The sequence below is a fragment of the Hemicordylus capensis genome, chromosome 1 (genome assembly GCF_027244095.1).
Source record: "Hemicordylus capensis ecotype Gifberg chromosome 1, rHemCap1.1.pri, whole genome shotgun sequence".
NCBI classification, from domain to species: domain Eukaryota; kingdom Metazoa; phylum Chordata; class Lepidosauria; order Squamata; family Cordylidae; genus Hemicordylus; species Hemicordylus capensis.
Genome location: NC_069657.1, coordinates 117,981,561 through 118,005,646, shown reverse-complemented (window position 1 = coordinate 118,005,646; position 24,086 = coordinate 117,981,561). Strand labels below are relative to the sequence as shown.

Genomic DNA, 24,086 nt, shown 5'->3' with positions numbered 1-24,086 from the left:
CACACCACCCGGAATAGGCTAAAGAGGATTGGGGGGGCCCCAGGGGGTGTGAAGGCCCTGGACTTCGGTCCGGAAGTCCAGGAGTAAGAGTGCATCTGATCATAGCAGTAATAGCAGAACCATTACAGAATCACAAAACAATGTATTTTGGCTTCTAATTTTGCAGCATCGGAAAAGCAGTATTTCTGTCCTTGTTCATGTGGTAACATGACACACTTCTCACTGGTTTATGTTGAGTGTGTGCAATACAGATTCTGCTGTTGCAGGAGAGTAACAGCAGGAGAGAGGGCATGCCCTCAACTTCTGCCTGTAGGCTCCCAGTGGCATCTGGTGGGCCACTATGTGAAACAGGATGCTGGACTAGATAGACCATGGGCCTGATCCATCAGGGCTGCTCTTATGTTCTTATGAATTTCTCCATCAGCTGCAAATATGCCCTCTCACAAGCTTTCCAATATGTTGTAGGGAGTGGGAGTGGAGTATTGCTACTACTACTACTACTACTACTACTACTACTACTACTACTGTAAAGTGTACCATCAAGTCAATTTTGACTCCTGGTGCACACAGAGCCCTGTGGTTTTCTTTGGTAGAAAACAGAAGGGGTTTACCATTGCCTTCTCCCGCACAGTATGAGATGATGCATCTCAGCATCTTCCTATATCACTGCTGCCTGGTATCGTACCAGCGGGGATTCGAACCGGCAATCTTCTGCTTGTTACTACTTATATATTACATAACAGAAGGTGACATCTTAAAAGGTATTACAAACAAAGAGGCATATTATATATGTTATAATATGCATATTATATATATTATATCTGCAAGTGAGGAGATTTTTACCACACCACTACACTAAAACAGAAATTAGAGTATTATTATTAATAATACTTATATGCCACTTTCCAACAGGAAATTCTCAAAGCTGTTTACATAACAAAAACAATAAGTATGAGAGAAAAATAGCAGTAACATTATCATCAGAGCGTAGGTGGATGCTCCAGATCAGGGATTCTCAACGCTGGGTCCCCAGATGTTATTGGACTTCAACTCCCATAATCCCTAGCCCCAGATATCTTTGGTTGAGGAGTATGGGAGTTGAAGTCCAATAACATCTGGGGACCCAACATTGAGAATCCCTGCTCCAGATTACAAGCTTCCCACATAGCTGTATTTCCACCAGAGAATACATAGTTCCTATACACTGACTGTCTTCTCAGTATGCCTATTGGCTATAAGCATCTACCACAGCAATGAAAGTATCCTTCAAAATCATGGCTACATCTTCTCAATCATGACCAGTTCAGGCACTTCACACGTACAGAAATTTTCAAGATACTGAATATCTTCTAAGCTACCATTGTCACTATGAAGTTTTGCAAGAGAAATAAACCTCCACAAAACTGAAGTTTTGATATTACAGAAAGATAACTGATATTGATAACAGACATTACAAAGAATTCTACAAAACAATCAAGTTTAAATTGATATTTTTATTCAAAATTAAGTAATTACATTTTATATATTAAACAATGATTTAATATATATAACAATCATTATTCTTCACATAAAATACATTTGTTGAAGAGGGGAAAAAGCTGCTGCCATCTGCTGGATCACTGAATATCAATCCATTTGCTAGTGAGAATACTATTCCAGGCAAAAGCAATACAACACTTCAGTTCTACTAACCTCTTTATCATTTCTCAGTCATATGTATAAGATCAAATGTTTCCATTCCACCAACGCCTCTGTGTCTCTCATTAAACAATTTTTTTAAAAAAATCAAAATCAACTGTTTTTATTATCTGCATTAATTCAAAGGTATTTGATAACCCATTTTTGATTACCATGTTTAAAATATGGGGGGAAATGATATAAGATTTTAGCTCCACCATTCTCTCCTCTTATTCCATTCTTCAGTCATCCAAATTTACCTGAGCTATTTAAACCATCTCAGGTCTCAAGCATCACAAGACAAAGAAACAATTAGACAGAAGGATTTCTATCACTCAGACAACCCAAACACTTTAGAGAACTCAGGTTCTTTATTTCCAATCCAAGAATAATAGTACAAGCCACTAGGCATTTAATAAAATGTGAAGCACTAGTATTAGAAGCCTCAGTATCCTCCAGAGGTCTGATTTCTAAATTGTACAATATTAGTATTGATCAAATAACTAATACTTTAATCAGTATAAAAATTTAAACTAATACTTTAAACTAATACTTTAACTGGCCTTGAGTTGGGCTAGGAGAATGATTTTCAACCGGAAATTAATCAATCAGATTGAAATAGTACTGTATATGGAAATGGAAGCCAATTGTTTCATCTTCAGTTCAAAATGTATCACAAATAGTACCTGACTCCATCAAAACTAACGCATATTAAGAAAACTTACTCCTCCCTCTGTTGCAACAGATGTGGGGCAAGGGGAACATTTTCATTTATAGTGGAACTGCCCCTCTGTCTCGTCTTTCTGGTCTGAGGTATTTAAAGAAATGAGCAAAATTACAAATCAGAGTACAAGCTTGAACTCACAATTAGCGCTATTAAATATATTTTCTGGTGATAATTCTATTTGATATCCAAATATTTGATTGTATTTACTGTATGTTAATTGATGTAAGCCTGTCCATAGCTAAACATGGGAAAAACAAGACTGTGACTCTTGACACCTGGTATCAAAACTTATAGTTTATTGCGATTGTGGAAAAGTTGACACATATCCCTCAACAACTATTGTGTTAGGCTAAACCTAATGCTTTCTTGGCTGTATGGCTTGACTTCATCACAAATCAGAAAGACTATGGATGTTCTCTCTCTTCCTGCTACATCAGTGTCTGGAAGAAGTGCTAAGGAGGCATTTCGCTTGGTCTTGCAGAAAAACCAAATCTTTTTTTTCTTTCTTTTTAAAAAATTTAATGTTTCAAACTATTTCTCACAGAGGGGTTTTTATTTACTGTGCTTCATTTTCTAAAGGCATAAATAACTAGTAGTTGCCATGCTTTTGTTCTTAATTCAATATTATAATTCTTGTTGTTAAGAATGATAAAATTGCTAATAAAAAAGATTTTTTTAAAATGAACTATGCTGTATTCTGGCTTACCAATCTCGCCAAGGCAATTGTTTAATTAAGATAGACTTATTTTAATTAAACCATTGCCTTGGCAAGATCGGTAAGCCAGAATACAGCATAGTTCATTTTAAAAAAATTATTAGCAATTTTATAATGCTTAACAACAAGAATTCTTGGACTGAAACTACTTTGGACTTTGTGATCAACACAATTTTCTCAGTGTGTTTGGAGGATGTATAATTATATACTTTGAAAAAATATGATCAACATATCCTGTGTAGTAAAGCCATCAGAAAAACTCCTAGATCAGGGCTGCACAACTCTGGCCCTCCTGCAGAAGTTGGGCAACTCTCATCATCCCTGATTATTGGCCACTGTGGCTGGGGATGATGGAAGTTTTAGTTCAAAACAGTTGGAGGGCTGAAATTGTTCAGGCCTGTCCTAGACAATCAGTAAACAGCAATTATCTTTAAACTACTTTATAGAAATACTCAGTTTATGCATGCAACACATAATGCAAAGCTACAAGCCTCAGCCAGATAATTTTGCCTATTTCTGTTTATATTATTTCATACAGAAGACCACTACTATATTCCTTGAGCATGAACATTAGTAATGAGCAACTTCCTTGGTATATTATTGTTTCATGCATGCATGCATGAATGCGCATGCATTCATTGCAGCCAGCCAGCCAGCAAGCCAGCCAACCAGAAATACACCAAATCAAAGGATGTCAATTTCAAAAGAACAGATATCACAGCCCAATAATATTAGTTTCCTCAAATATGAACAAACATTGAAAGGAACTACAAACAAGGCTTGGGTCCAAATATTGTGTGTAGTTACCCATCTCCATGGCAAAATCTAAGAACTGGTTAGAGGATTGGGGAACCCTTAAGAGTAGCTTTTCAGAGAGTACAAGGCAAATCAGTGACCCCTTTCCCTGCATGAGTGCAAGTGTCTTTAGCTTGTGCAGAAAGAACTCTGGATTCAAGTTAAAATGTTTATATGAAATAAGAGTAACTTTACTTTCCACTTTTTACAGTTACATTGTATATATGAAATGATAGCAACTAGCCGACCCTGCACAGAGCATCTGTGCGCTCTTTGGGGCCGGTGGTTATCTCTCTCCCCACTTCTGCCCCAGTCTCTGCTTCCGGGCCCAGCCGCCTCTCCTCCCCACCGCCACTTCTGCCCCCCCTTTCTTCCCCCACTCCTGGGCCTTGCTTCCGTGGCCAGGCCAGGCCCGCCACTCTGGCCTCCACAGCCGAGCCGCGGCAACCAATCCTCCTGGGTGCGCCTCAGCCAATCAGGCGTGTCCACCGCCCAGCCAGTCAGCTGAGCTCTGGGACGCACATTCCAAGGCACACCCAGGAGAATTATATATATAGATAGATGTTAATTGTTATTTCTTCAGTATTTTGATTTTTATTAGTTACCTTAAGAACATAGGAAGCTGCCATTGTCAGACTATTGGTCCATCTAGCTCAGTACTGTTGACACAGACTGGCAGCAGCTTCTCCAAGGTTGCAGGCAGGAGACTCTCTCAGCCCTATCTTGGAGATGCCAGGGAGGGGCCTTCTTTGTTAGAGCAAGGTAAGCTATAAATATTGGAAATATAAATGACACAGGATCCTATGAAGCCCGTGAATTATCAGGGAAATGTATTTGGGAATGCCAACTTAGTGCCATCTCAAGACATGGTGAAATAAGATCTATACTATTTTGAGAGGAAATGCTGATCACAATACTAGATGTATTGCAGTCTAAAACTATAGCTTCCAAAGTTGCTATTCATTTTTAAAGCCACTGTTAAACTGGGAAGAGGGAGGTAAGGAAAGTGGTTGCTAGACTAAAACTTTAAAAAACAAACCACTTTTTCTTCTTCTTGGGCTTGGGGATCAACATCAAGCAGTTAAAGGCAACTGTGAGCCGAAAAGCAATTGGAGGAGAAAATGCTAGCAGTATATCCCTTCTTGTCCCTTCTCTGCTCAGACATCCTAACAGTGGCAGTATCAGGGGGTGGGGGATAGGAGGCAAGGTCACAAACACAAGGACAAAGTGCACTTTGAGACTTTATCCTGCACATTCCTTTTCTGAAAGAAACAGGAGATACTTCTGAAATAATGGGGGTATTTCACATTAATATTCTCTGAAATAAGTCCTATTGGTTTCGATGGAGTTAGCTTCCAAGAAGCATGCTTAGGACTGGAACCTTATATGATTCAGTAGTGGATCAAGGAAGAGGGGCGCTGAGCTACTCGTCTGGGTGGGGAGCACTTGCATCCCCCCACTCCCCAAGGATTGCCTATGCAGAACAAGCTGATTTGAGTTGTTGTTTTAAAACAGAGGAAAACATCATATATATTTGCAATGCAAAACATGCAGTCTGAACACAAATTGTTGAAATATTGTGATGTTTAGGGCAGGGAAAAGATGCAATGTGTACAGTCTTAACTTTGCGCCTGTTTTCCTCCCCCTACAAATTTTCTTACAGGTCCCATACAATAATATAGCAAAGCAAAAAGCATTTTCTTTCCTGGTACCCTTCCTCTCCCCAGTCAAGCAACGGAGACCTTCATGTAGAAGCAGCTTCTCACATACACATCAGTTGCAGGATCACAAGTAGTTCAGATGTACTTCTAAATGCACATCCAAGTGCAGATACCATCTATCCACACTGTGTTGTTTTACTGAGATATTCAGATGCACATCCAAAGTTAATTCCTCCCACACAGTGCTTTAAAACTATGAGTAGGTGTTCAACCTTGCAGTTTAAAGGATCCTATGTGGAAGAGCTGGCTGATCTGAATGCCCGTTTCACCTGCACTAGTTTCAGTCTTCCTCTTCCCCACCTCTCATCTATAGAGAAGCTGAGCAGAAGCTGACTGAAACTTCTATTCTGCCGAGTGTAACTCCCTTCCTCACCAGCTGTTTCTCTTCTCCTTGCACCTACATACAGCTCTCAACTACTGTTACTTGTCCTTCAAATTCTCCAACTATGCATGTGCAGTCTAATGATTTCTCCCTCTTTTGGGCTTAAAATAAAAATAAAAATGAGAGGTCTCCCACTCAAGTCTCCCAGTTTTACTGCATACCTCGAAATATAGCCAAGACCCAATCTAGCCCCTAGGATATCCACACATGAGGCATCCACTTTATTAAACAGTAGTAGTGAGGGTAGGGTGTTGGTCTTTTTTTTTTTTTTTAACACATACACAGATATAATTAACCCCTGATCAATGCATTATTTTCTTGCAATGTATCATAAGAGGCCACATAATCCATTTACAGTATTTCTAGTCACAGGTACACACAGGAAGAGAATACCCTGTGGTCAGTTTTCCGTTATACTCCTGCAGTTCTAATCTCCTTTACAAACATATAAAAGGTGCATTTGTAAAAGAAAGTTTATCAATCTGAAGTAAATTACTGCTGCTATTCCTGATGACTAAGCAAACATAATCCAGGGAAGAGTTATTTCTGTGATTCTTAGGTGATTCACTAGTAATGGAGCCAGCAACTGAAAACTACATCTGAACTAGAGGTAACACTTCTTATTTGTAGGGTTTCCGTTCTCGCCTATGGTTGTGAATACAGAAAGCATGAATAATGAAATATTACCCCATGGGAATCCAGGATTAGGTTCCTACACACACAAAAGGGGCTAAAAAAGTAGGGTGGAGGTAGAAATAAGATAAAGTACTGTACCTTGCTCTCCAGGTCTCTAGTAATGCCACACCCCACCCCACAATTCCACTGATTTTTCATAAAAAATCAAGGGAGGATTTTGAAGTTTGTTTGTTTTTAAGAGCCACAAAATGGCTCTGCACTGTAAAATGGCAGCCAGAAATGACATGAGGAGTCATTTCTGAGGCATTTCCAACCACTCAAAACCACGAATAGCGAATTTTAGCCTATTTTTATACCGCAGATAGCCAGGTCTCCAAAACTCATCAGTGGATATGTGAAGTGGCAGTTGTTGAAACCACTGGTAACAAGGACCACCTGTATGTGCAAAATGCTTGAGAGATGAAACCTGAATGACTAAATTCATTACGTCCTGCCTACAGGATATAGCAACATGGGAAGCTGCCATATATTGAGTCAGGCCATTTGTCTATCTAGCTCAGTATTGGCTACACAGACTGGCAGCAGCTTCTCCAAGGTTTCAGGCAGGGATCTCTCTCAGCCCTATCTTGGAGAAGCCAAGGATGGAACTTGAAACCTTCTGCTCTTTCCAGAGCAGTTCCATCCCCTGAGGCGAATATCTGACAGTGCTCACATGTGGTCTCCCATTCAAATGCAACCAAGGTGGGCCCTGCTTAGCTAAGGGGACAAGTCATGCTTGCTACCACAAGACCAGCTCTCCTCAAGGGCATATTGGACAACCTATGAAAGGTGAAACTTTTAAAAATAGCCATTTGGTCATACAAGCATTACTGCCTAAAATAAAAGGCACTGCCCTTGAGCCATTTGGAAGGAACTACCTGTTAAGACAAAGTAATTACAATTAAACAATTATACGTCCATGCCATCAAGTAGCTATCCCATGTCAACCTCCTTTAGATGACTCCTCTGTGGTTGTTTCCAAGAACCACACATTTTCTGAAATCCTACTCCCCATGAGGAAGGCCAACTCTTAAAAGGAAGCCTTGAGGAGAGGAGATTAAGAGGTATCAAGATGTCCTTCTTCCAAGGCCATTTGCAATAATTAGGAATATCCTTTCTAGAACAAAATGTGACACATCCATGTCAGCTGAACATGGGAACGTGTTGCAAGTATGGACCCGCAACAAAATGTTGTACTATACCCCTGATGTACATATGTTACCTAAGCCTGTGACTGAGCGGGGGTGGGGGACACTAACATTAGCAACCAAGACATGAGTCTCTCTTCTAACTTGGGTCTTATTTCATATGCAAATCGCCCTCCCTGGTTTGGTGGGGGGAGGTCACTGTTGCTCAGTCTCAGCGCCTTTTCCTCCAGCCTAAAGTAAGAGTGAATGTTAAAAAGTAGGGCTCCAGTTCTAAGAAGCTGCTAAAGAATGAGCCAAGACACATTTCTTCTGTTGTCTTATTGTGGCTTTTTGAACCTCCAGGGTGTTTCCATAAGGCTGGGGAGTTGTGAAGTACTTCCCTCAAAACTTGTCCACCAGCACTTGGTAGGGCAGTACTTCATAACACCAAGAGATTAACTGTGCCAAACAGCTTCCCTTTCAGAAAGAGAATAGGGTCATCTGACTGGCAAGGGAGCCACAGAGTTTCAGCACTTTCTTCTGTGGAGACTATTAGGCAGCCTTCACACATACAGTACCTGTAACTGTGGGTCCAACAGATCCGCAGTTTGCTGAGTCCCCCAGCATGTTCCCAGATGATTAAAATCTGCAGTCTGGGAGACTGCAGAGAGGCAGAAATTGGCTGCATGGGCTTCCTCCGAGCCTGGAAGGAAAGTCGTGCCAGCCAATAGATTTCAATCAGCCGGTGCAGCTTCCTCCCTTAATTCTGGTTTGGGCCATCTGCTGAAACTAGATGACACATCCAAACCTCCAGACTCTCAGTTAGGTGAGTGAAAATCACTACAAACCAAAGGTTCATTCCAAGGTCTGGGGGCAAAATTGGAACCGTGACTGAGTCCAGGAACTGCGGTTCCAATAATTCAGACATCACAGGGGGCCAACCTGAGGTGGTGTGTTTCTCAGGTGATATGTTTTGGCCTCAGATTTCTCATGATGTCCAAAGGCAGCTTTAGCTTTCACCTACAGCAGCAAAGAGGGTTGTTCAAGCTGAGAATGTGCTGATTCTTTTGTTGAAGCCCTCCTCCCACGCTCCACCACTGAATTCCATTAGTTTGACCCACCTGCTTAACTGTCTGAGCTCATCAACATTCTATTCCATTGACTAACATGGGGAATGGGGGAATTTGGAGAGTGTTTCGGCCCTTAGGATTCCCCCCCTTCAGATTTTTGTATCTGCCGATCACCCTGAGTCTGCTGGTACCTCCAACTTGCCCACAGGTGCTCCAATTCTCCACCCATAAGAACTGTAACCTTTCTAGCTCTTTTGGAAATACTATATAAATTAATCACATACTTACTCAGGTTTCATGCTGCACAAGCACCATGTTTACTTAAGATATAATGGATTTTAAATTGCATCATATGAATAAGCCTTTAATTCACAGTAAATCAAACCACAGTCTTCATAAGTATAAGAAATGCAAATAGAAGTTTAATTAATAAAATACTTCAAAAATATTTTAGACAGATTATTTATAGCCTTGGAGAATAAACAGAAGCAAACTGTTTTGCAATGAGACCCTAAGATCTAATTAAAGCACTTACATTCTGTGTTCTTCTGTACAATCAGTTGCATTAAAAAATGTGTTTGGAGAAAAGTAGTAAAGCACACACATGCATGCTTTGCTGACAAATATCCTAATACAACAGAAAGAATGTTCTGGAACAGTTTGACCTTGCTTAGAGAGTAACAACCAAGCCAAAGCTAACATGCCTTCTCTTATCTAAAATGTGTAAGATAACAGAGAAATCAAGCAGATTTTAATCAACTGTAAGAAAATTTTGATTAAGCAAATTCATTGAGTTTGACAACACTAATGAGTTTATGCATTAGAACAGCCTGGGAAATTTTTGTTCACATAGTAAAAGACTCTTAGAGTTGCTATCTTTATTCAATCTGTTAACAGAATACCACGGCACCTAAGCTATCTAAAGCCCTTGTGCAAAAATTAAACAAGACAAACTTGCTTGAATTTAGTGCTAACCATGATAACAAGTATTTCACTTTACAGTCAGGACGATGGCATTACACTTAAGAGGCATGTTAGAAGGCACATACTTAATCTAATAAATCTGGAATGCCTAAAGTCAGCAAACACATGTGAATCATGTATTTCAAAATGAGCAATGAAGAAATTGAATTCTTCCACTGTTTCACATCAGATGGTAATATTTTCAGGAGACCATGTTAATTTTTATTTTTAAAATGTGGATAAACTCACCTGAAGTGCTCTCAAAAAAATCTAATTTTAGCACCTTGGGGAACCAGTCCTGTCCTCCAAGGCTTGGTGGGGTAGGGGCTCCAAATGGCAGGGAGCCTCCAGCAGCCACCCCGCACCTGCCAAACCTCTGTGGTTTTTAAAATTATTATTATTACCAAAGGCCACTGAGGGGTGGCTGCCAGGGGGAAGTGGAGTAGTCCTTCTCCCTTCTCCCCCCCTCCCCTGGCGGCAGCGATGGGGCCAGAGCGACACTGGGCCCGTCTGTTTGGGCCAGCGTCTTTTGCCAACTGTGAGAGATCGTCACAAGCCTGTGATGTCACGGATTGTGACCATCTCAACTCAGGGTGATGGGCTTGCAACCATCTCAACTCAGCCACAATAAATTATAGTTTTGGGCGGATGGGAGTTGCATTTCATCAACATCTGGAGGCCCCCAAATTGGCAACTACTGCTTTAGGTCATACAATCAACAGTTCTGATTTTGGAATTTCCAAATTTTATTTTTGCTGCTCTAAGCAGAAAAAGTACTGGAGAGGTGGGAAAAATTTTAAAAAATAAAATAAATAATTTGGTTTCAAACTTTCAGAAATATACACAACTTTGGTAGGCAATTTCTGATTCATTCCCCGGGCTTCAGCCTTGATATGCATAGAACAAAACAAAAATAGGAGTGTTGGGGGTGGGGGAGGGGTGGAGAGAGAAGCAAGCACATGTAGTTGCTTTCTGAAAATCATAAAGATTAGAGGGTGGAATTTTCCTCAAAAGAGAGCTCTGAAAAACATGGCAGCTTCAGCTGACACAGCATAGTTGGAAGGCATGCGATTGTCACTACAACAAACACTATTGTGCCTCTAAGAAAAAATCATTATTGATTGCCAGGCTACTTGGACCTGGAACCCACAGCATGAATAGGTCTCTAAAAAGATATATGAGATGTATCACTTGTCAAAACTGCATGAATACTAGATAAATCAGAAAAAAGGCAAGACAATACTTTTAACAAAAGCAGCCTTACTAGACCGTTAACAGAGAAGAGGTGGTCACCTCTTTAGCCTCTCCATTGTTCTCATAAATTCTGAACACTTGTTCCAGACCACAGAAATACAACTCTTTTAAAAACTAGTGTTGGAATCAGAACAAAAGAACTTCTAACCACACTCATGAAAAACAAACAACATCAGCACATTCAACATCATACAGTGTATATAAAAAACATTACACATTATGTGTCATGTCTTTCTGTTTTAAATCAGGTACTAAATTCTTCTACATTTTCTCTCTCAAGAAAAAGGCCACGCCTTTCTATAAAATGTAACACCACAAAATATTTGAGAATGAGAACTTCGTATTTTACCACTTATTGACAGAAGTTAATAGCCTCAGTTTTAACAGAAGTTTTGCTGCTTCACGAAACAGTAAAATGTTTTCTGCCATTATTTGAGAAAATGAAAAACAACTGGATGCATGAGGAAAACCAAAGAGACATCTTTAATAAAAAGAAGGGGTTATAAGATATGAAAGCAGCCCTAGGTGTATGTTTAATTAGAAGGATAATGGCTTGGGGATGAGTGTCTGAAGACATCTTCAAGATTGACAAATTTATGAACCACCTTACTTCCTTATGGGGGAGAAGCTCAGGAAGAAATACATCTCCCAGACATCTTTGGGGTTCCCAGCCACCCTGCACAAGCTTTCTCTTTGCCACTTCCCACCTTCCCCCCACCCCGGATGCTCCCAAGTAGTACTGTAGCCATCTAGCTTTCCCTGCACCAGTGCTGGCCAGCCTTTAAAGAGCCCCACCACCCTCCTACCTGGAGTAGTTGCTCCATAAGTGGCCGCCTCCTTATGGTGGGGGGATGGGAATTCCAAAATGGAATTCTAACGTTTTCCAACATGCACAGTCCTATTACCTACCAATAAAATATGAGTATTTATTTCAGAAAATGGCTCAGTACTAGGCAACTACCAACTCTTGTAAATTTCTGGGGTTTCTGTTTCTAAGCAGACTTAAGTCACACGTGCAAAGTCACAGGTTGGATTGCATTTTGTGGTGGGGCTGGGCCCAAGGCAGAGGAGTAAAGACAGAAAAACAACATAGGAAAGGAGGTGGAGTAGAAAAACAATGGAAAGAAAAATGGATGGAAGGCATTATTCAGTACGGCACTTCCTATATTGCCCCCTGTTTATCACAGGAAAAATTACCCCTATTCAGATGTTATGCTCAACACTCATATGAGTGTACAGTGTACAAAAGCACAGTTATTCAGTTGTTATGTTGAACACAGGTACAGCACTACACTTCCTGTCTGTACCATGCATTTGAGGGGCCTATACCCTTTAAAAGAAACATAGATAAAGACCTCTGTCCACAAATACAACACAGTAGAATAGGGCTAGAATTGTCATGTTTGAGAATAGTTTGAAGAAATGCCTTCCCTGGGTAAAAAGGAAAATGCGTAAAGTGTGTAAAGTGTAAACAGTGCAACAAGGAGATGCAGGGCAGCTTACACAGGTAATAATTAAAGGTATCTATTACATTTTTTAAAAACCCAGGTATTACGTACTATTTCCTAAATTAGCAAAAATCAAGTTATCATGACATGATTTATATCATATGGAAAATTACAAGAAATGAGCCTCCTAGATGTCCTAAATGCTCTGTTGAGTTGTACATTAATATGCTTTAGTGATCATATTTGCACCATGTGAAGAAATATCAGTGGGGAATTTAAAATATTCCGCTTTTTTCCAATCTTTTTCTCCACCTCACCTCTAGAAATGAGTGAGTTTTTGGCAATATACTGATTAAAAACAGCACAAATAGTTAACACTTTCATTATAAGTAGTCCAAAGTTACAAGACTCCAAGCCTAGAACAGCATCTGAAAGCAGGTGCCCTTCAGCTAGTGAGGAGGAACTTAAAATTCCTTCTTGAACATTCCCTGGCCTTTAAAAAAAAATAAAAATGTCTTCTTTGCATCCTTATGGCAAGTCTATTAATTGATGCCTCATGGGCTTTCTTCTACTTTATGATTGCACAAAGCAGACATTAAAGCTAGAGCTGCAGCTGAAATCTACAAATAGCAGAGTTTGTGATAAATACAGAGCTTCCAGCTCCAAAGAATACCAGGAAATTTCTGGTAGTCTTATACCAAAATCTGCCGTGCTTCCATTGAGCCAGCTGTGCATTCAGCCCTCAAATTCTTCTTTTTAAAAAGCCACCCCAGCACTTTCATCACTACTCTCTGATGTTTTCTTTAAGCTTTTTGTATGAAGCCATTTAATCAAATGCTACAATATGAACTTTTGCACTAAAATCTGTTAACATGGGAAAGCTTTATTAACAAACTTTAAAGGCTACAAATCCTATGCTGCAAAGCAAGTGTATAGGATTAGTAACAGCATCCAGAGGTTACATGCAAGCATTTTAATATCTAACACATTTAGTCATGCATCCAAATCTGCTATAAAACCATTTCCTAGTTACAAGATAATAAATCTTACAGGGAAATAATTCTAAGGGTTTCATGTCAACTTAAAGCCATTGTGCCATCTTGTTCACCTCTGTACTGTCTCTTGTTTTGCTCTAGTGTCTTCAGACTTCTAATAACACTGATCAGCAGCATCTCGGCTGCCACCTTGACTTTGATAACCATGTAGAGGCTTGAAACTTTTGTCATTACTTATTTGAAGTAATTTGTTATTACTTATCTGTGGATTATTGTTGAAAATCTGATTTCTCATTACTTATGTAGACTTTTGAACTGGTTGCTAAAAATATGATTAAAATACTGTCTGAAAATGTTTCAGAAGCCCAGCTGTAACAAAACAACAATATTTAACTTGTGAAAGCTCACCACCATGCATAATGTTGGAAGGATGTTGCACTTGACCTTAGCCAAGAAGCACTGTTGGAAGGAAGCTGTTTCAAATATTATAACATTTCACAACCATATATTGAATTATCTAGGTCCCTAGATTCTGTCTATGAAGAATTCCAAGAAACATGTCATGGATAAATTATTTAAAATTTCCAGTTTGGGTAAACTACTTCAGAAACTATTTTTGAACTAATTTAAGCTGTCCAAATATTAGTAAGACACATATTTTTAGGTGAAATTGCCAAGCAGGTTACACCCAAAATCTAGCCTGACATTTCTATTTTAAGGAACGTACTCGTAGATCTAAACATGTGGAGTTTTTTTTAATGCATTTCAATATAAAAAGTGATTAATCAAGCAGACAGCACAGAAAGAACGTCCATTTTTCAAGCAAGCAAACTGGTGGAGAGGAACACCACAGATATGCACACACTTTGTATGACTATATAAAAGCCTGTTTATTGGAACAGAACAAACACACATTGGTATAATTTTGTACTATATTTTGAATTGTATTACATTATATATACATAATAGTAATATTGTAGTGTTTTGTTCTATATCAATATACAGGCATCCAGCAGAGGGAGTAACATGTTTTTTAAAAATCCTATCCAGGAGTAGAAATGAATCTGTGTTCAATCACAAATAAAGAAGCAAATGAAGTGTCATATGAATTGCTTTGTATAAATTTACAGATCATCGTAATTAGACTGAAAAAGTATACAAGTAGAACAAGCAACAAATCATTATATAATTGAAATAAGTTTGTTTCATTTCCCCCCCATTACCATCAAGACTAAGGAAAACAAGACACTAAGCATGATACAAAAATTAAGAACAGGAAAATGTAAATACAGTGAAATTATTTAATAATGTTTCCGTTTATGTAAACATTGATTTTCATTCAAGTTTCTTAACTGAGTGCACCAGCAAAAATTGAAAAATCTTTTTGCATGTCTTACTGGTAATTGCTTATGGCAATAACATAGTCAAGGTGGAAGCTTTGACCCACTGAAATCACCAAAAGGATGAGTTGTACCAGAAGCCCCATGTTACTGTGGGCAAGATATCCCAGGATGAAGAGCACAGGGCTGAGTGAGGAAGAGAGAGGGAGACTGAAGTGTTGTGTCAGGTTGTATAAGAGCCAGGGAGGTGATGGAAGAAGTTGTCAAAACCATGCAGGTACAGCCAGTGGGGTTTCTAGGTTGTGTGGTGTGTGCACACAGGCACATCTGTGAAAGATCTAGTAAGTTTGGAAAGGTGGCACAATGTGACAGGTTGAGAAACTCCCCACTGACTGATTTTTGCTATAAGGTATTTACCTGAAGATTGATCTCTGCTTCATGGAAGGTTAGGCAGGAGCAATAGTGCCGTTCAGAATTTATATCGGTCAAAACCACCACAAAGAATGTAGGCTGCTTCCTCTCTCTGGAAAGATGCCATCCTCCAGGCTGACAAAACTATGAACAGAGCAAACACACAGAAATAATGGTTTTTAAGATATATAGTTAATCAGCTGTAACACTAATGAATACAAAAATTTACATTCACAATATACTATTTACACTTGAGAATAAATACAGACCTACTTAGCAGCTTAAACTTCGTATTCTGCTTGGACACATTTCTAGAATGGCATTTTGGGTTTGCTATTACCATAGTGGAAATTCTAGAACTGTCACAATTACAGAACCTCTAAATTGTGGCATTCTTTGCCACACCCAGGATATTCAGTGGTTGTCATGTTCCCCCCAAAAATCAACGTATCAGTAATGGTGGGGTGGTGCTATTTGTCTAGCACAATTCTACACTTCTTTGACCAAGAATTATGCACCCTGAGAATTTTCGAGTCTGGGCTGGATCAGGCATCATGCAGAACTTTGTTTCATTTCATGTAATCTACATTGGTTTTATCATCCAAACCCACAGCAGTTTATTTATGGTTCTCTAATGAAGATCTGAACCCTAGGTTTGAAGATGGCTTGTGTACCTAGGTTTAGCCTAACCTTAAAATCAGACACAACACATCCAAACAGACACAATGGAGTTTGTGTCTTTGACTCCTCCCTCCCAGGACTGCCACTCACAGAAATGCTAGCCAGACCAGCCACAAAACAAAACCAATGAAAAAATCCAAAACAAAACCATCCTGAAAACTTCCCTAGTCTACCTAGCAATTCCTTACATCATCTCTCCAAATTTTGCAAAGCAATAAAGTTAACAGGACTCGCCTTTCCTTTTAAATCTAGAGGCTTCTAAGCAGACACAATTAGTGACTGCTCTGCCCTCCTTGTGAATTTGATCCTCCTACCCACCAGAAACTAACTCCAGCAGCAGTCTGATGTCCCAGCAATAAACTGGACATTTCAGGCAATGGTGGCATCCATTTCCCAACAAGATCTCGCTCTCTTCTCCCCGCACCCAGCCCAATTCTGTGTTTAGCCTACTTTCCAGTAGGCTTATGAGATCACTCGGCTGTGTGTGTGTGTCCCCCTATCAACTTCACAACGCCTGGACCAATATGAACCAAATCGGATACAGTTGTAGGGACACCTCAATGGCGTAGCTTTCGATGATGTCATCCACCCCAATCGAAGATGGTGGTCATGTAAACATTTGAGGTGCAAGTGGGCTAACTTGTAAACCTCTTAACTGATTTGAACCAAATTTGCTGCAGCTGTAGGGACACATACGGATGCCCAAATGGCATGTGATGATGTCATCCACTCCAATTCAAGATGGTGGAAGCATAAACATCTGAGGCACAAGCGGGCTAATTTGTGGACTGTCTAACCAATTTAAACCAAATTAGGTACAGTTGCAATGAGTGACACACATGGACACCTCAATGGCATAGCTTGTGATGATGTCATCAACCCCAATCCAAGATGGCAGATGCATGAACATTTGAGGCACAAGAGATCTAAGCTGTGGACCTTGATTTGAACCAAGTTTAGTCCAGTTGTGGAGACAGTGAAAGGAAACTAGGCTAATTAGTTCTTACTAGAACAATTTGCTTATTCTTTTACCATGGTGAGCCGAGTTAATAAGCTCTGGAGTTTTTTGCCAGTTAGCCCAGGTGGTGCCTTGCTGCCTCTCCCTCCGTGGGACCTTTGCGAGACATTTTTAGGGGGGCAGCTGTAGGGAGACACTTCTGCCCACTCTGTGGTATCACAGCGGACAACATCTAAAAGAACAAGCAGAACCAGCATTCATGAATTAGGGTTCTCATGGGCCACCGTGAAGCTCTGTTTTCCAAATGTTGTCTCTCTTTGCCTTTCCAGAACACTAACACTCCAGGGTGGGCCTTCCTTAAAATTCCATATTTCACCCCAGTAATACTGCATCCATAGGAACTTTTTCTCCGTCTCCCTTTCCAGCCTCACAACCCCTCCTTCTCTGTGCGCTCTATTGGTCTGTCTCTCTTTTGCTCAGGTATGCAATTACTATCAGGCTGCCTTACTTCTGCCTTTTAGTAGCACTCTGTTTTGTCTGTCTTCTCACGATAGTTAAACAAAGATCACCTATCCATAGCTAATCCTGTCCTTCCATTACTTCACTCCCCCTTCTATCTCCTTTCAAAGTCTCTCAGCTTCCCCAAAAGGCATTAATGTTGCTTTCTCCTAGTCTAGGTGTGGGAAGGAAATGGTTAATGGTTTTGTATGGGGTTGCAGCAGCGGGATGGGAGGAGTGGCACTGTAACAGTTCCTTTGCCTTCTCCAGGGAGCCACAAGTGTCTGGTGAACCCCAGAAGTAGACAGGAAGAGTTGAAGGAGTTTGTTCCAGATGATCTTGCTCCAGACGAGCCTGCCTCGCCCTGCAATCAGGGCCAAATGCTGGGAAATGGCTGACAGGGCAAAGGCTTGCCAGTAGCACAACACAGCAAAGCAGTCCAGGATCGCATGCATGGAAGGCGGGCCACTTACAAAGCATGCTTAAGAGAAAGTAGTCAAAATTGCTGATCATCTGCAGTTCCATTCTTAGTTTATTTTGTAAACTTAGGTTAAATTGTACCAAGGTTGCGTCTGAACCAGCCCTCTGCTTCTCGGATTCAAACCTGATGCCAAACTCTTACAGCAAAACTGTGTAACAGTGAACAATCTACAACTTATTAGAAATGTCTAAATAAGTGGCCTTGTGGTCCAATTTTATGAACGTTAAAGTCTAGACTACAAAGCAGCCAATGCTGCAAGATAGCAGCAGAAACACTAATGATTTTCAATGAAAATTGTTGCTAATTTTACTTGCTAGATATAAATACATACTATAACTTATTTTGCACATGAGCCTGTATCCAATGTATCTGTGATGGTCTGCTACAGTTTTCCATTCCATTACATAGCTGCATGTCCAACAGCATTCAAATTCAGAAAATATTTAGCACAAGGAACTGGACAGACTAATCCAGATAACATGATACTTGCATAACAAGATCTAATTTGGTTTCTCACAACAGGCCCAAAGAAGTGGTGGTACAATGTATTTGTAACACTAAATTTGTTAAGCCAATAGGTATTTTAATCACGGTTTTAATGAGGTTTTTCTTTTTTAAAAATAGCCAAAGCTTATTTCATCTATAATCCCTTAGAAGACCCCCTTGTTCTGCATACACCAAGTATCTCTCTGGATTTCTCCATATTCTGTACTTTAAAAGACAAAATAAAGGCAGAATGAACATACTAACAATGTAGTCTGAGCAAAATCATAATAGGTTCTAACTGTCCCTATTTTGCCCCTATTTTTGCCTCTTCAGGATGTCTTCAGTTTTTTTCACATTAGTTGCTAGAGTTGCCATTCTTCAAGATTCAAATCTCTCTCCAGAGCTTCTAGAATTAAATTTCTAGAGGGTGGGTAAGGTGCATCGTGTCCTCATGCACCAGTATGTAAATGGGTATACCAACAAAAAGGTACTTTACAGTGCACAGCAAATAGCAGGTGGAATTCAACCATTTGTTATAGTAGGCAAAGTGACAGGGGCTTGGGCAGTATTGGTATGAAAATTGGTTGCTACAATTGTGTCTCTGTTCTTATCTGTAAAATGTTGGAGTATGAGCTTGGCTCATCTGTTTTGCTAATCTGGGATAATGCACCTTTACATGCACTTGATTACCTGCTTTCCATTTGTGGCATGCTTCTAGTAAGAGTTATATAACACATCTTTCAGTTTGCTTTGCCATGTCCCCTGCACATTCACAGACAAGTCCCTGTTTCCATTGGTGAAATGCTGGAAACATGCATTTCTTACTGAATGTGGAAACCCATATAATCAGCAATAAAAATTTGTGTCAAGCAAAGATACAAAACTACTGATTGTGAGACTTTTCAGACTTATTCAAGTCCCACATAAAACCAATTTACATTAAACACCATCCAGCACTATTTCACACAATATGTTTTCCCCCAAGCAATCGACACTGACCTCCCTTTAGCACACATTTGTGCAGACAAAGATGGATCAACTGGACAGATAAGAGTTGGCAGCACTTCCTATAATTGTACTGGTGCTTTCCCAGTGGGAATAACCATCACTGAGACCACCCTGTTCAATCACATTTGTCCTCATATATTCATGGATGAAAGAGATTGTTGTGTGAGCTGGTTCTCTTTACTAGACAGTTACATTCAGATGATAAGGACAATATTTTTCTGGGGTCAATACAGATGTGACATCAAAAAAATTAGTTGTGTATTTGGTAACTGCTGCCAGGTTAGCTATAGCCAAACACTGGAAAAACCAAACCATGTTGATGGATATCTGGTATAAGAATTTATGGCATATCGCGATCTCAGAAAAGCTAACCCATATTATTCAGTCTCATTCAAAGCAGACTACAAATAATGCTTTTTATGTAATTTGGTCAGATGTTATTCTTTACACTAATCGGGAAAATTATGGTTGTTTTCCTCCCTTAGATAATATAAGAGTTTGGGTAGATTGATGAATCAGGGTTTGTTGTATTATGTGTTGCTGTTTGTGTTTGGATCAATGGTGTTTAGCATTGTAAATCTGTTTTAATAAAGATATATATATATATTAAGGGCAATATTTGGAACTCTTAAAAATGGATTCTTGAAAAAGTAACACCCTGCCCCTAGAAATGAAAACAGTGGATTACTTCACCTGTATTCTAATGATAGTAACAGAGAGAGACAGCTTGTCATCACTACTAAATCTATTATACTTCAAGTAGTTCAATTGATTTGCCACAATGAACTATGCATAGTCTTGTTTTCTTCCTCCATAAGAGAAAGAAAGTTGCTATTGCCAGATATATATATAATGAAGGTGGACACATTCATTCTTCCTATATCTTTGTGCTCAGAATCTTTTCAGATACAGGCCAAAATAATGCTTTAAAGGAACAAGACTTCTTTGGGTGTTGTCTCATTCCACCAACTGTAGTTCTTCCAGCTGTGGTGGAAACTACTCTCAGGCTTGAGTTTGGGCAGAGACCAACTAGGCAGTGACCAGTTGGAGAGCAAAGGAGATTGCTTCAGAAAGGTGGGAGGCAGTAACTCAGAAGCTCAGTTGAGACATGGAGCTCCCAGAATGCCCCTATTGATCCTAGCTGCACAGTACCATAGTCTTAACAAAGTGAAAGCTCACTCTTCTCTTTTAAACTTTGGATTCTATTCCATAAAACCTCAGAGAATAAGATAATTACAATTTCAATGTGCTATACTGGGAACTAAAAACTAGGATACTGTGGACAGCATCCAGACTAAATTTGTACTTCTATTCATGACTGTGGGTGCAGGGGGAGATTTTCACCAATTTCCCCCTTCCCTCTGTAACCCCCTGCACTTGCTGAAAGTTATCTCTGAGGGGGCCCCAACCCTCAGGACATATTTTTGGCAGGTAGGTGTAGAGGACTGTGGGACTCGAAGAAAATTGCTCCTCTCCATTCTTGAATGAGTTGAAGCATTCTGCATACTGTCTGGCACTTATTTAACCCATGATAAAAATGGTTTTAGAGACAAGGATTTATTTATTTTTTTAATGTAAGCTAATTCATGTCTCTCAATAAAGCATGTCTGAAGGCAGTGAAGATGCTTCCAAATACCAACAGGGATAGTTTAAGCAAAAATGTTGCTTTTTAGTTGTTTCCTTTTCAGATCTATGAGAGGGTGTTATAATCAGTTTCAATGCTTGTAGTTATAAATGTTGAGAGGTAACCACATATGATATAAACATAGGGTTTACATAGTGTAAAGTTGAAGAGAACTTAGCAGTGAACTTTCTTGCTGTTTCCACATGATATATGATGGTGTAATAATACAACTATGCAATAACTCACCTCAACTGTTTGATTAAAAAAAAAAAAAAACCACCACCTCTTGGCTGAAGTAAAAAAATTCAAGTAATGAATTAAAGCTCTCAGGACCAGAATGCTCTAAAGCTATATAAGACAGCTAAAAGGGGCCTTCCTTAATGACTGGAAGCTTCAGCTGATGTAGAAAGCAGTGCCCTCTCCACTGGCAGGTACAGAAGCATATTACATCAGTACTGACTCTCTGTTGGTGTTTTAAATGCAATTCAGAGTTGTTAATTTGACAACAAAGCTATTTGTATCTTGTAATCTTACTTTACTGAACAGATTGTCCTAAACAGCACACCCATGGAGAGGTATCATTTGTTCCTTTTCCAAATTTGGATGTTCTTTCCCCAAATGATTTGGCATTATCCAAACCTCAGAGCTATTTGGAAGTATTGCAAGATCTTTCCATTTCAATTGGTTTAAAGCTGCTGGAGGATTAATATTTATGTTTTATCTATTTTGTAGTCAGCTTCATTCATATTAATAAATTATTGCCCAACGGAAGGATTCAGTATAATGTATGCTACAGTAGAAGTGTGCGCTGATCTATTTCATACATTGATAGAGCAAAAATGTTGCTGCATAGTCTTCATACAGGAAATTATTATTTGAAGATGTTAAAACTTGTAAGATGACATGACTTTATACATGGAAGGCATGTCACAAGAATAATGAGTAATACTTAGTTGTAATTGTTAAATGATCCAGATTTTTCTGTTCAAGTATTAGTCACCCATCTCAAAATTTTCAGTGTGGTTTGATCAATCATTAAAACCATTGCAGAATTTTTATTCCATACATTATATGAAGCTATGGTGCAAATAAAGGCGTCCCTCCCCTTTCCTATTATTCCTAGTAAAAAGAAACAGTTACCAAATCTTAGACAATGAAACATTTTTGCGTAAAATATTTTCATATACTTCTATATCCAGCACATTAGTGATTCAGTTATATTCTGCTTAGTGCACTAACTGGGCAATGGGCTCCCATAAGGGGGGGGGGAGAGAGAGAGTGTATACACACACACACACTGATTTATCTCTGAAAGTTATATAGTATTCTCTAAAGAATAAAAACATTCTGTTTTCAGATTTCATCTGACACCCAAGAGGAAACAAAAAAAACCCCATAAAGTTCCATTGTGTGGATGCCAGACTGATACTGAAAGTTGCTTTATCAATCATATCAAAACAATTCATCTTTAAAACAGCCAAGAAAACATTACCAATGCTGAAATCATCTATCATCATGCTTAAGACATACAGGGTAATATAGTATGGTGTGTAACTCGTGTGTGTGTGTGTGTGTGTGTGTGTGTGTGTGTGTGTGTGTGTGTGTGTAAAATTAAAAATACAGAGACTATTGGGTCACCTAAACTTCTAAAGGAGACACAAACTCCAGACAGACAAATTGTGATGTAGATATCTGATCTGAGGAAAGAACTGGAATCTGGAAAAGCTATGCTTGGGGAGAATGCAGTCAATCATGGCTGGTCCCTATACAGAGCAAGCAGAAACAAGGCTGGCTGAGTGACAAGATCAAGCTGCCCAATAATACAGAATCACAGTTGTGTCTGGGTTCTAATTTATTGGGTTCACATTTTATGATTAGGTCACTGCCTCCATTATGAACCAATTCCACTTCATACTAGGCATGAACTGCCTACATGTATGTTTAAAAAGTGTAGAATAATGACCTCTTACCAAAGTGAGGTTCAACAAGAACTATAATGCACTGAAGGTACAGACAGGTATGTATTCCACTGGTCTAATTTAGGATAAGGAGCACAACACTAATTGTACTGTAAAGGAGTTTCCTTTTTGATGTTCAGAAATAGCCAGACATTTTAGCAAGTATACCACAAGTCAGGTTCCAAACATGAGATATAGCTATTCTACTGTTCACTACAGTCCATATGAAGCCCCCTGTCTAATCCTTTGGGCTGGTTTGCCTCTTATCTACCAAACTAAAGACTGTGCAAAAGCACAGTCTTGAAGTGATGTAGGTATGACAGTTTGTGGCACTTGTGTTGCAAGACAGTCATTCATTATTAAGACCATGACCACAGAATAAATATACTCTTCCATGGGACAGCCTTGTACTCAGTGGCTGGATATTATTAAAAATGACACCGGAATGACCATGGTGGAATTAAAGGAAGCTGTACGAGATAGGAAGGCATGGAGTGCATTGATCCATAGAGTGACCGAAAGGAAGAGGAAGAAGAAGGGCTTCTATATTAAGGAAAATAAACACATATATTTAGAAGTAGATGCTCCTTCATCCTTAAACTTTCAATTGTTAGAATCTGATGAAGGCTGTGGGTCAAATATCTTGAATAAATATTGTCACCTAAAAGTAGGGTTGCCACTGGACCAGAAAACAGGTCTTGCTGGTCTTGGAAAATATGGTCCCCTATTCTGGATAAATATAAGAAAAGTGTATTCCTTTCTGTCTGATTCTTCTTTAATTGTTTAAAATTATTTAAATTTTGTTTAAATTTACACGTGCATATATTGTGTACACATGCAAAAGGGGTCCTGTGGATGTCCTGTGTGCACACATACCACAAAATTCAGCCATTGTTTGCTGCGCTTCCCCACAGCAAATGATGAATATCTCACTCGCTGCTCAGGGTTGTCACCACTGTTCCCTCTAACAGGGATTCCCAGATGTTGTTCACTACAATTCCCAGCATCCCCAGATGCAGTGGCCATTGGCTGGGGATGATGGGAGTTGTAGTCAACAACATCTGGGAATCCCTATTAGAAGGAACACTGGTT

The 24,086-nt window shown here is 39.4% G+C and overlaps 1 protein-coding gene across 11 annotated transcripts in view; it reads right to left on the bottom strand.

Annotated features, from left to right (window-relative positions):
- Positions 1-24,086, bottom strand: part of SBF2 (SET binding factor 2) — a 510,140-nt gene that overhangs the window by 322,943 nt on the left and 163,111 nt on the right. For all 11 annotated transcript variants that reach the window (XM_053274763.1, XM_053274792.1, XM_053274810.1 and 8 more), the window contains one exon: positions 15,307-15,444. In XM_053274763.1, the coding sequence (XP_053130738.1) occupies positions 15,307-15,444 (138 nt within the window). The remainder of the gene's footprint in view (positions 1-15,306; positions 15,445-24,086) is intronic.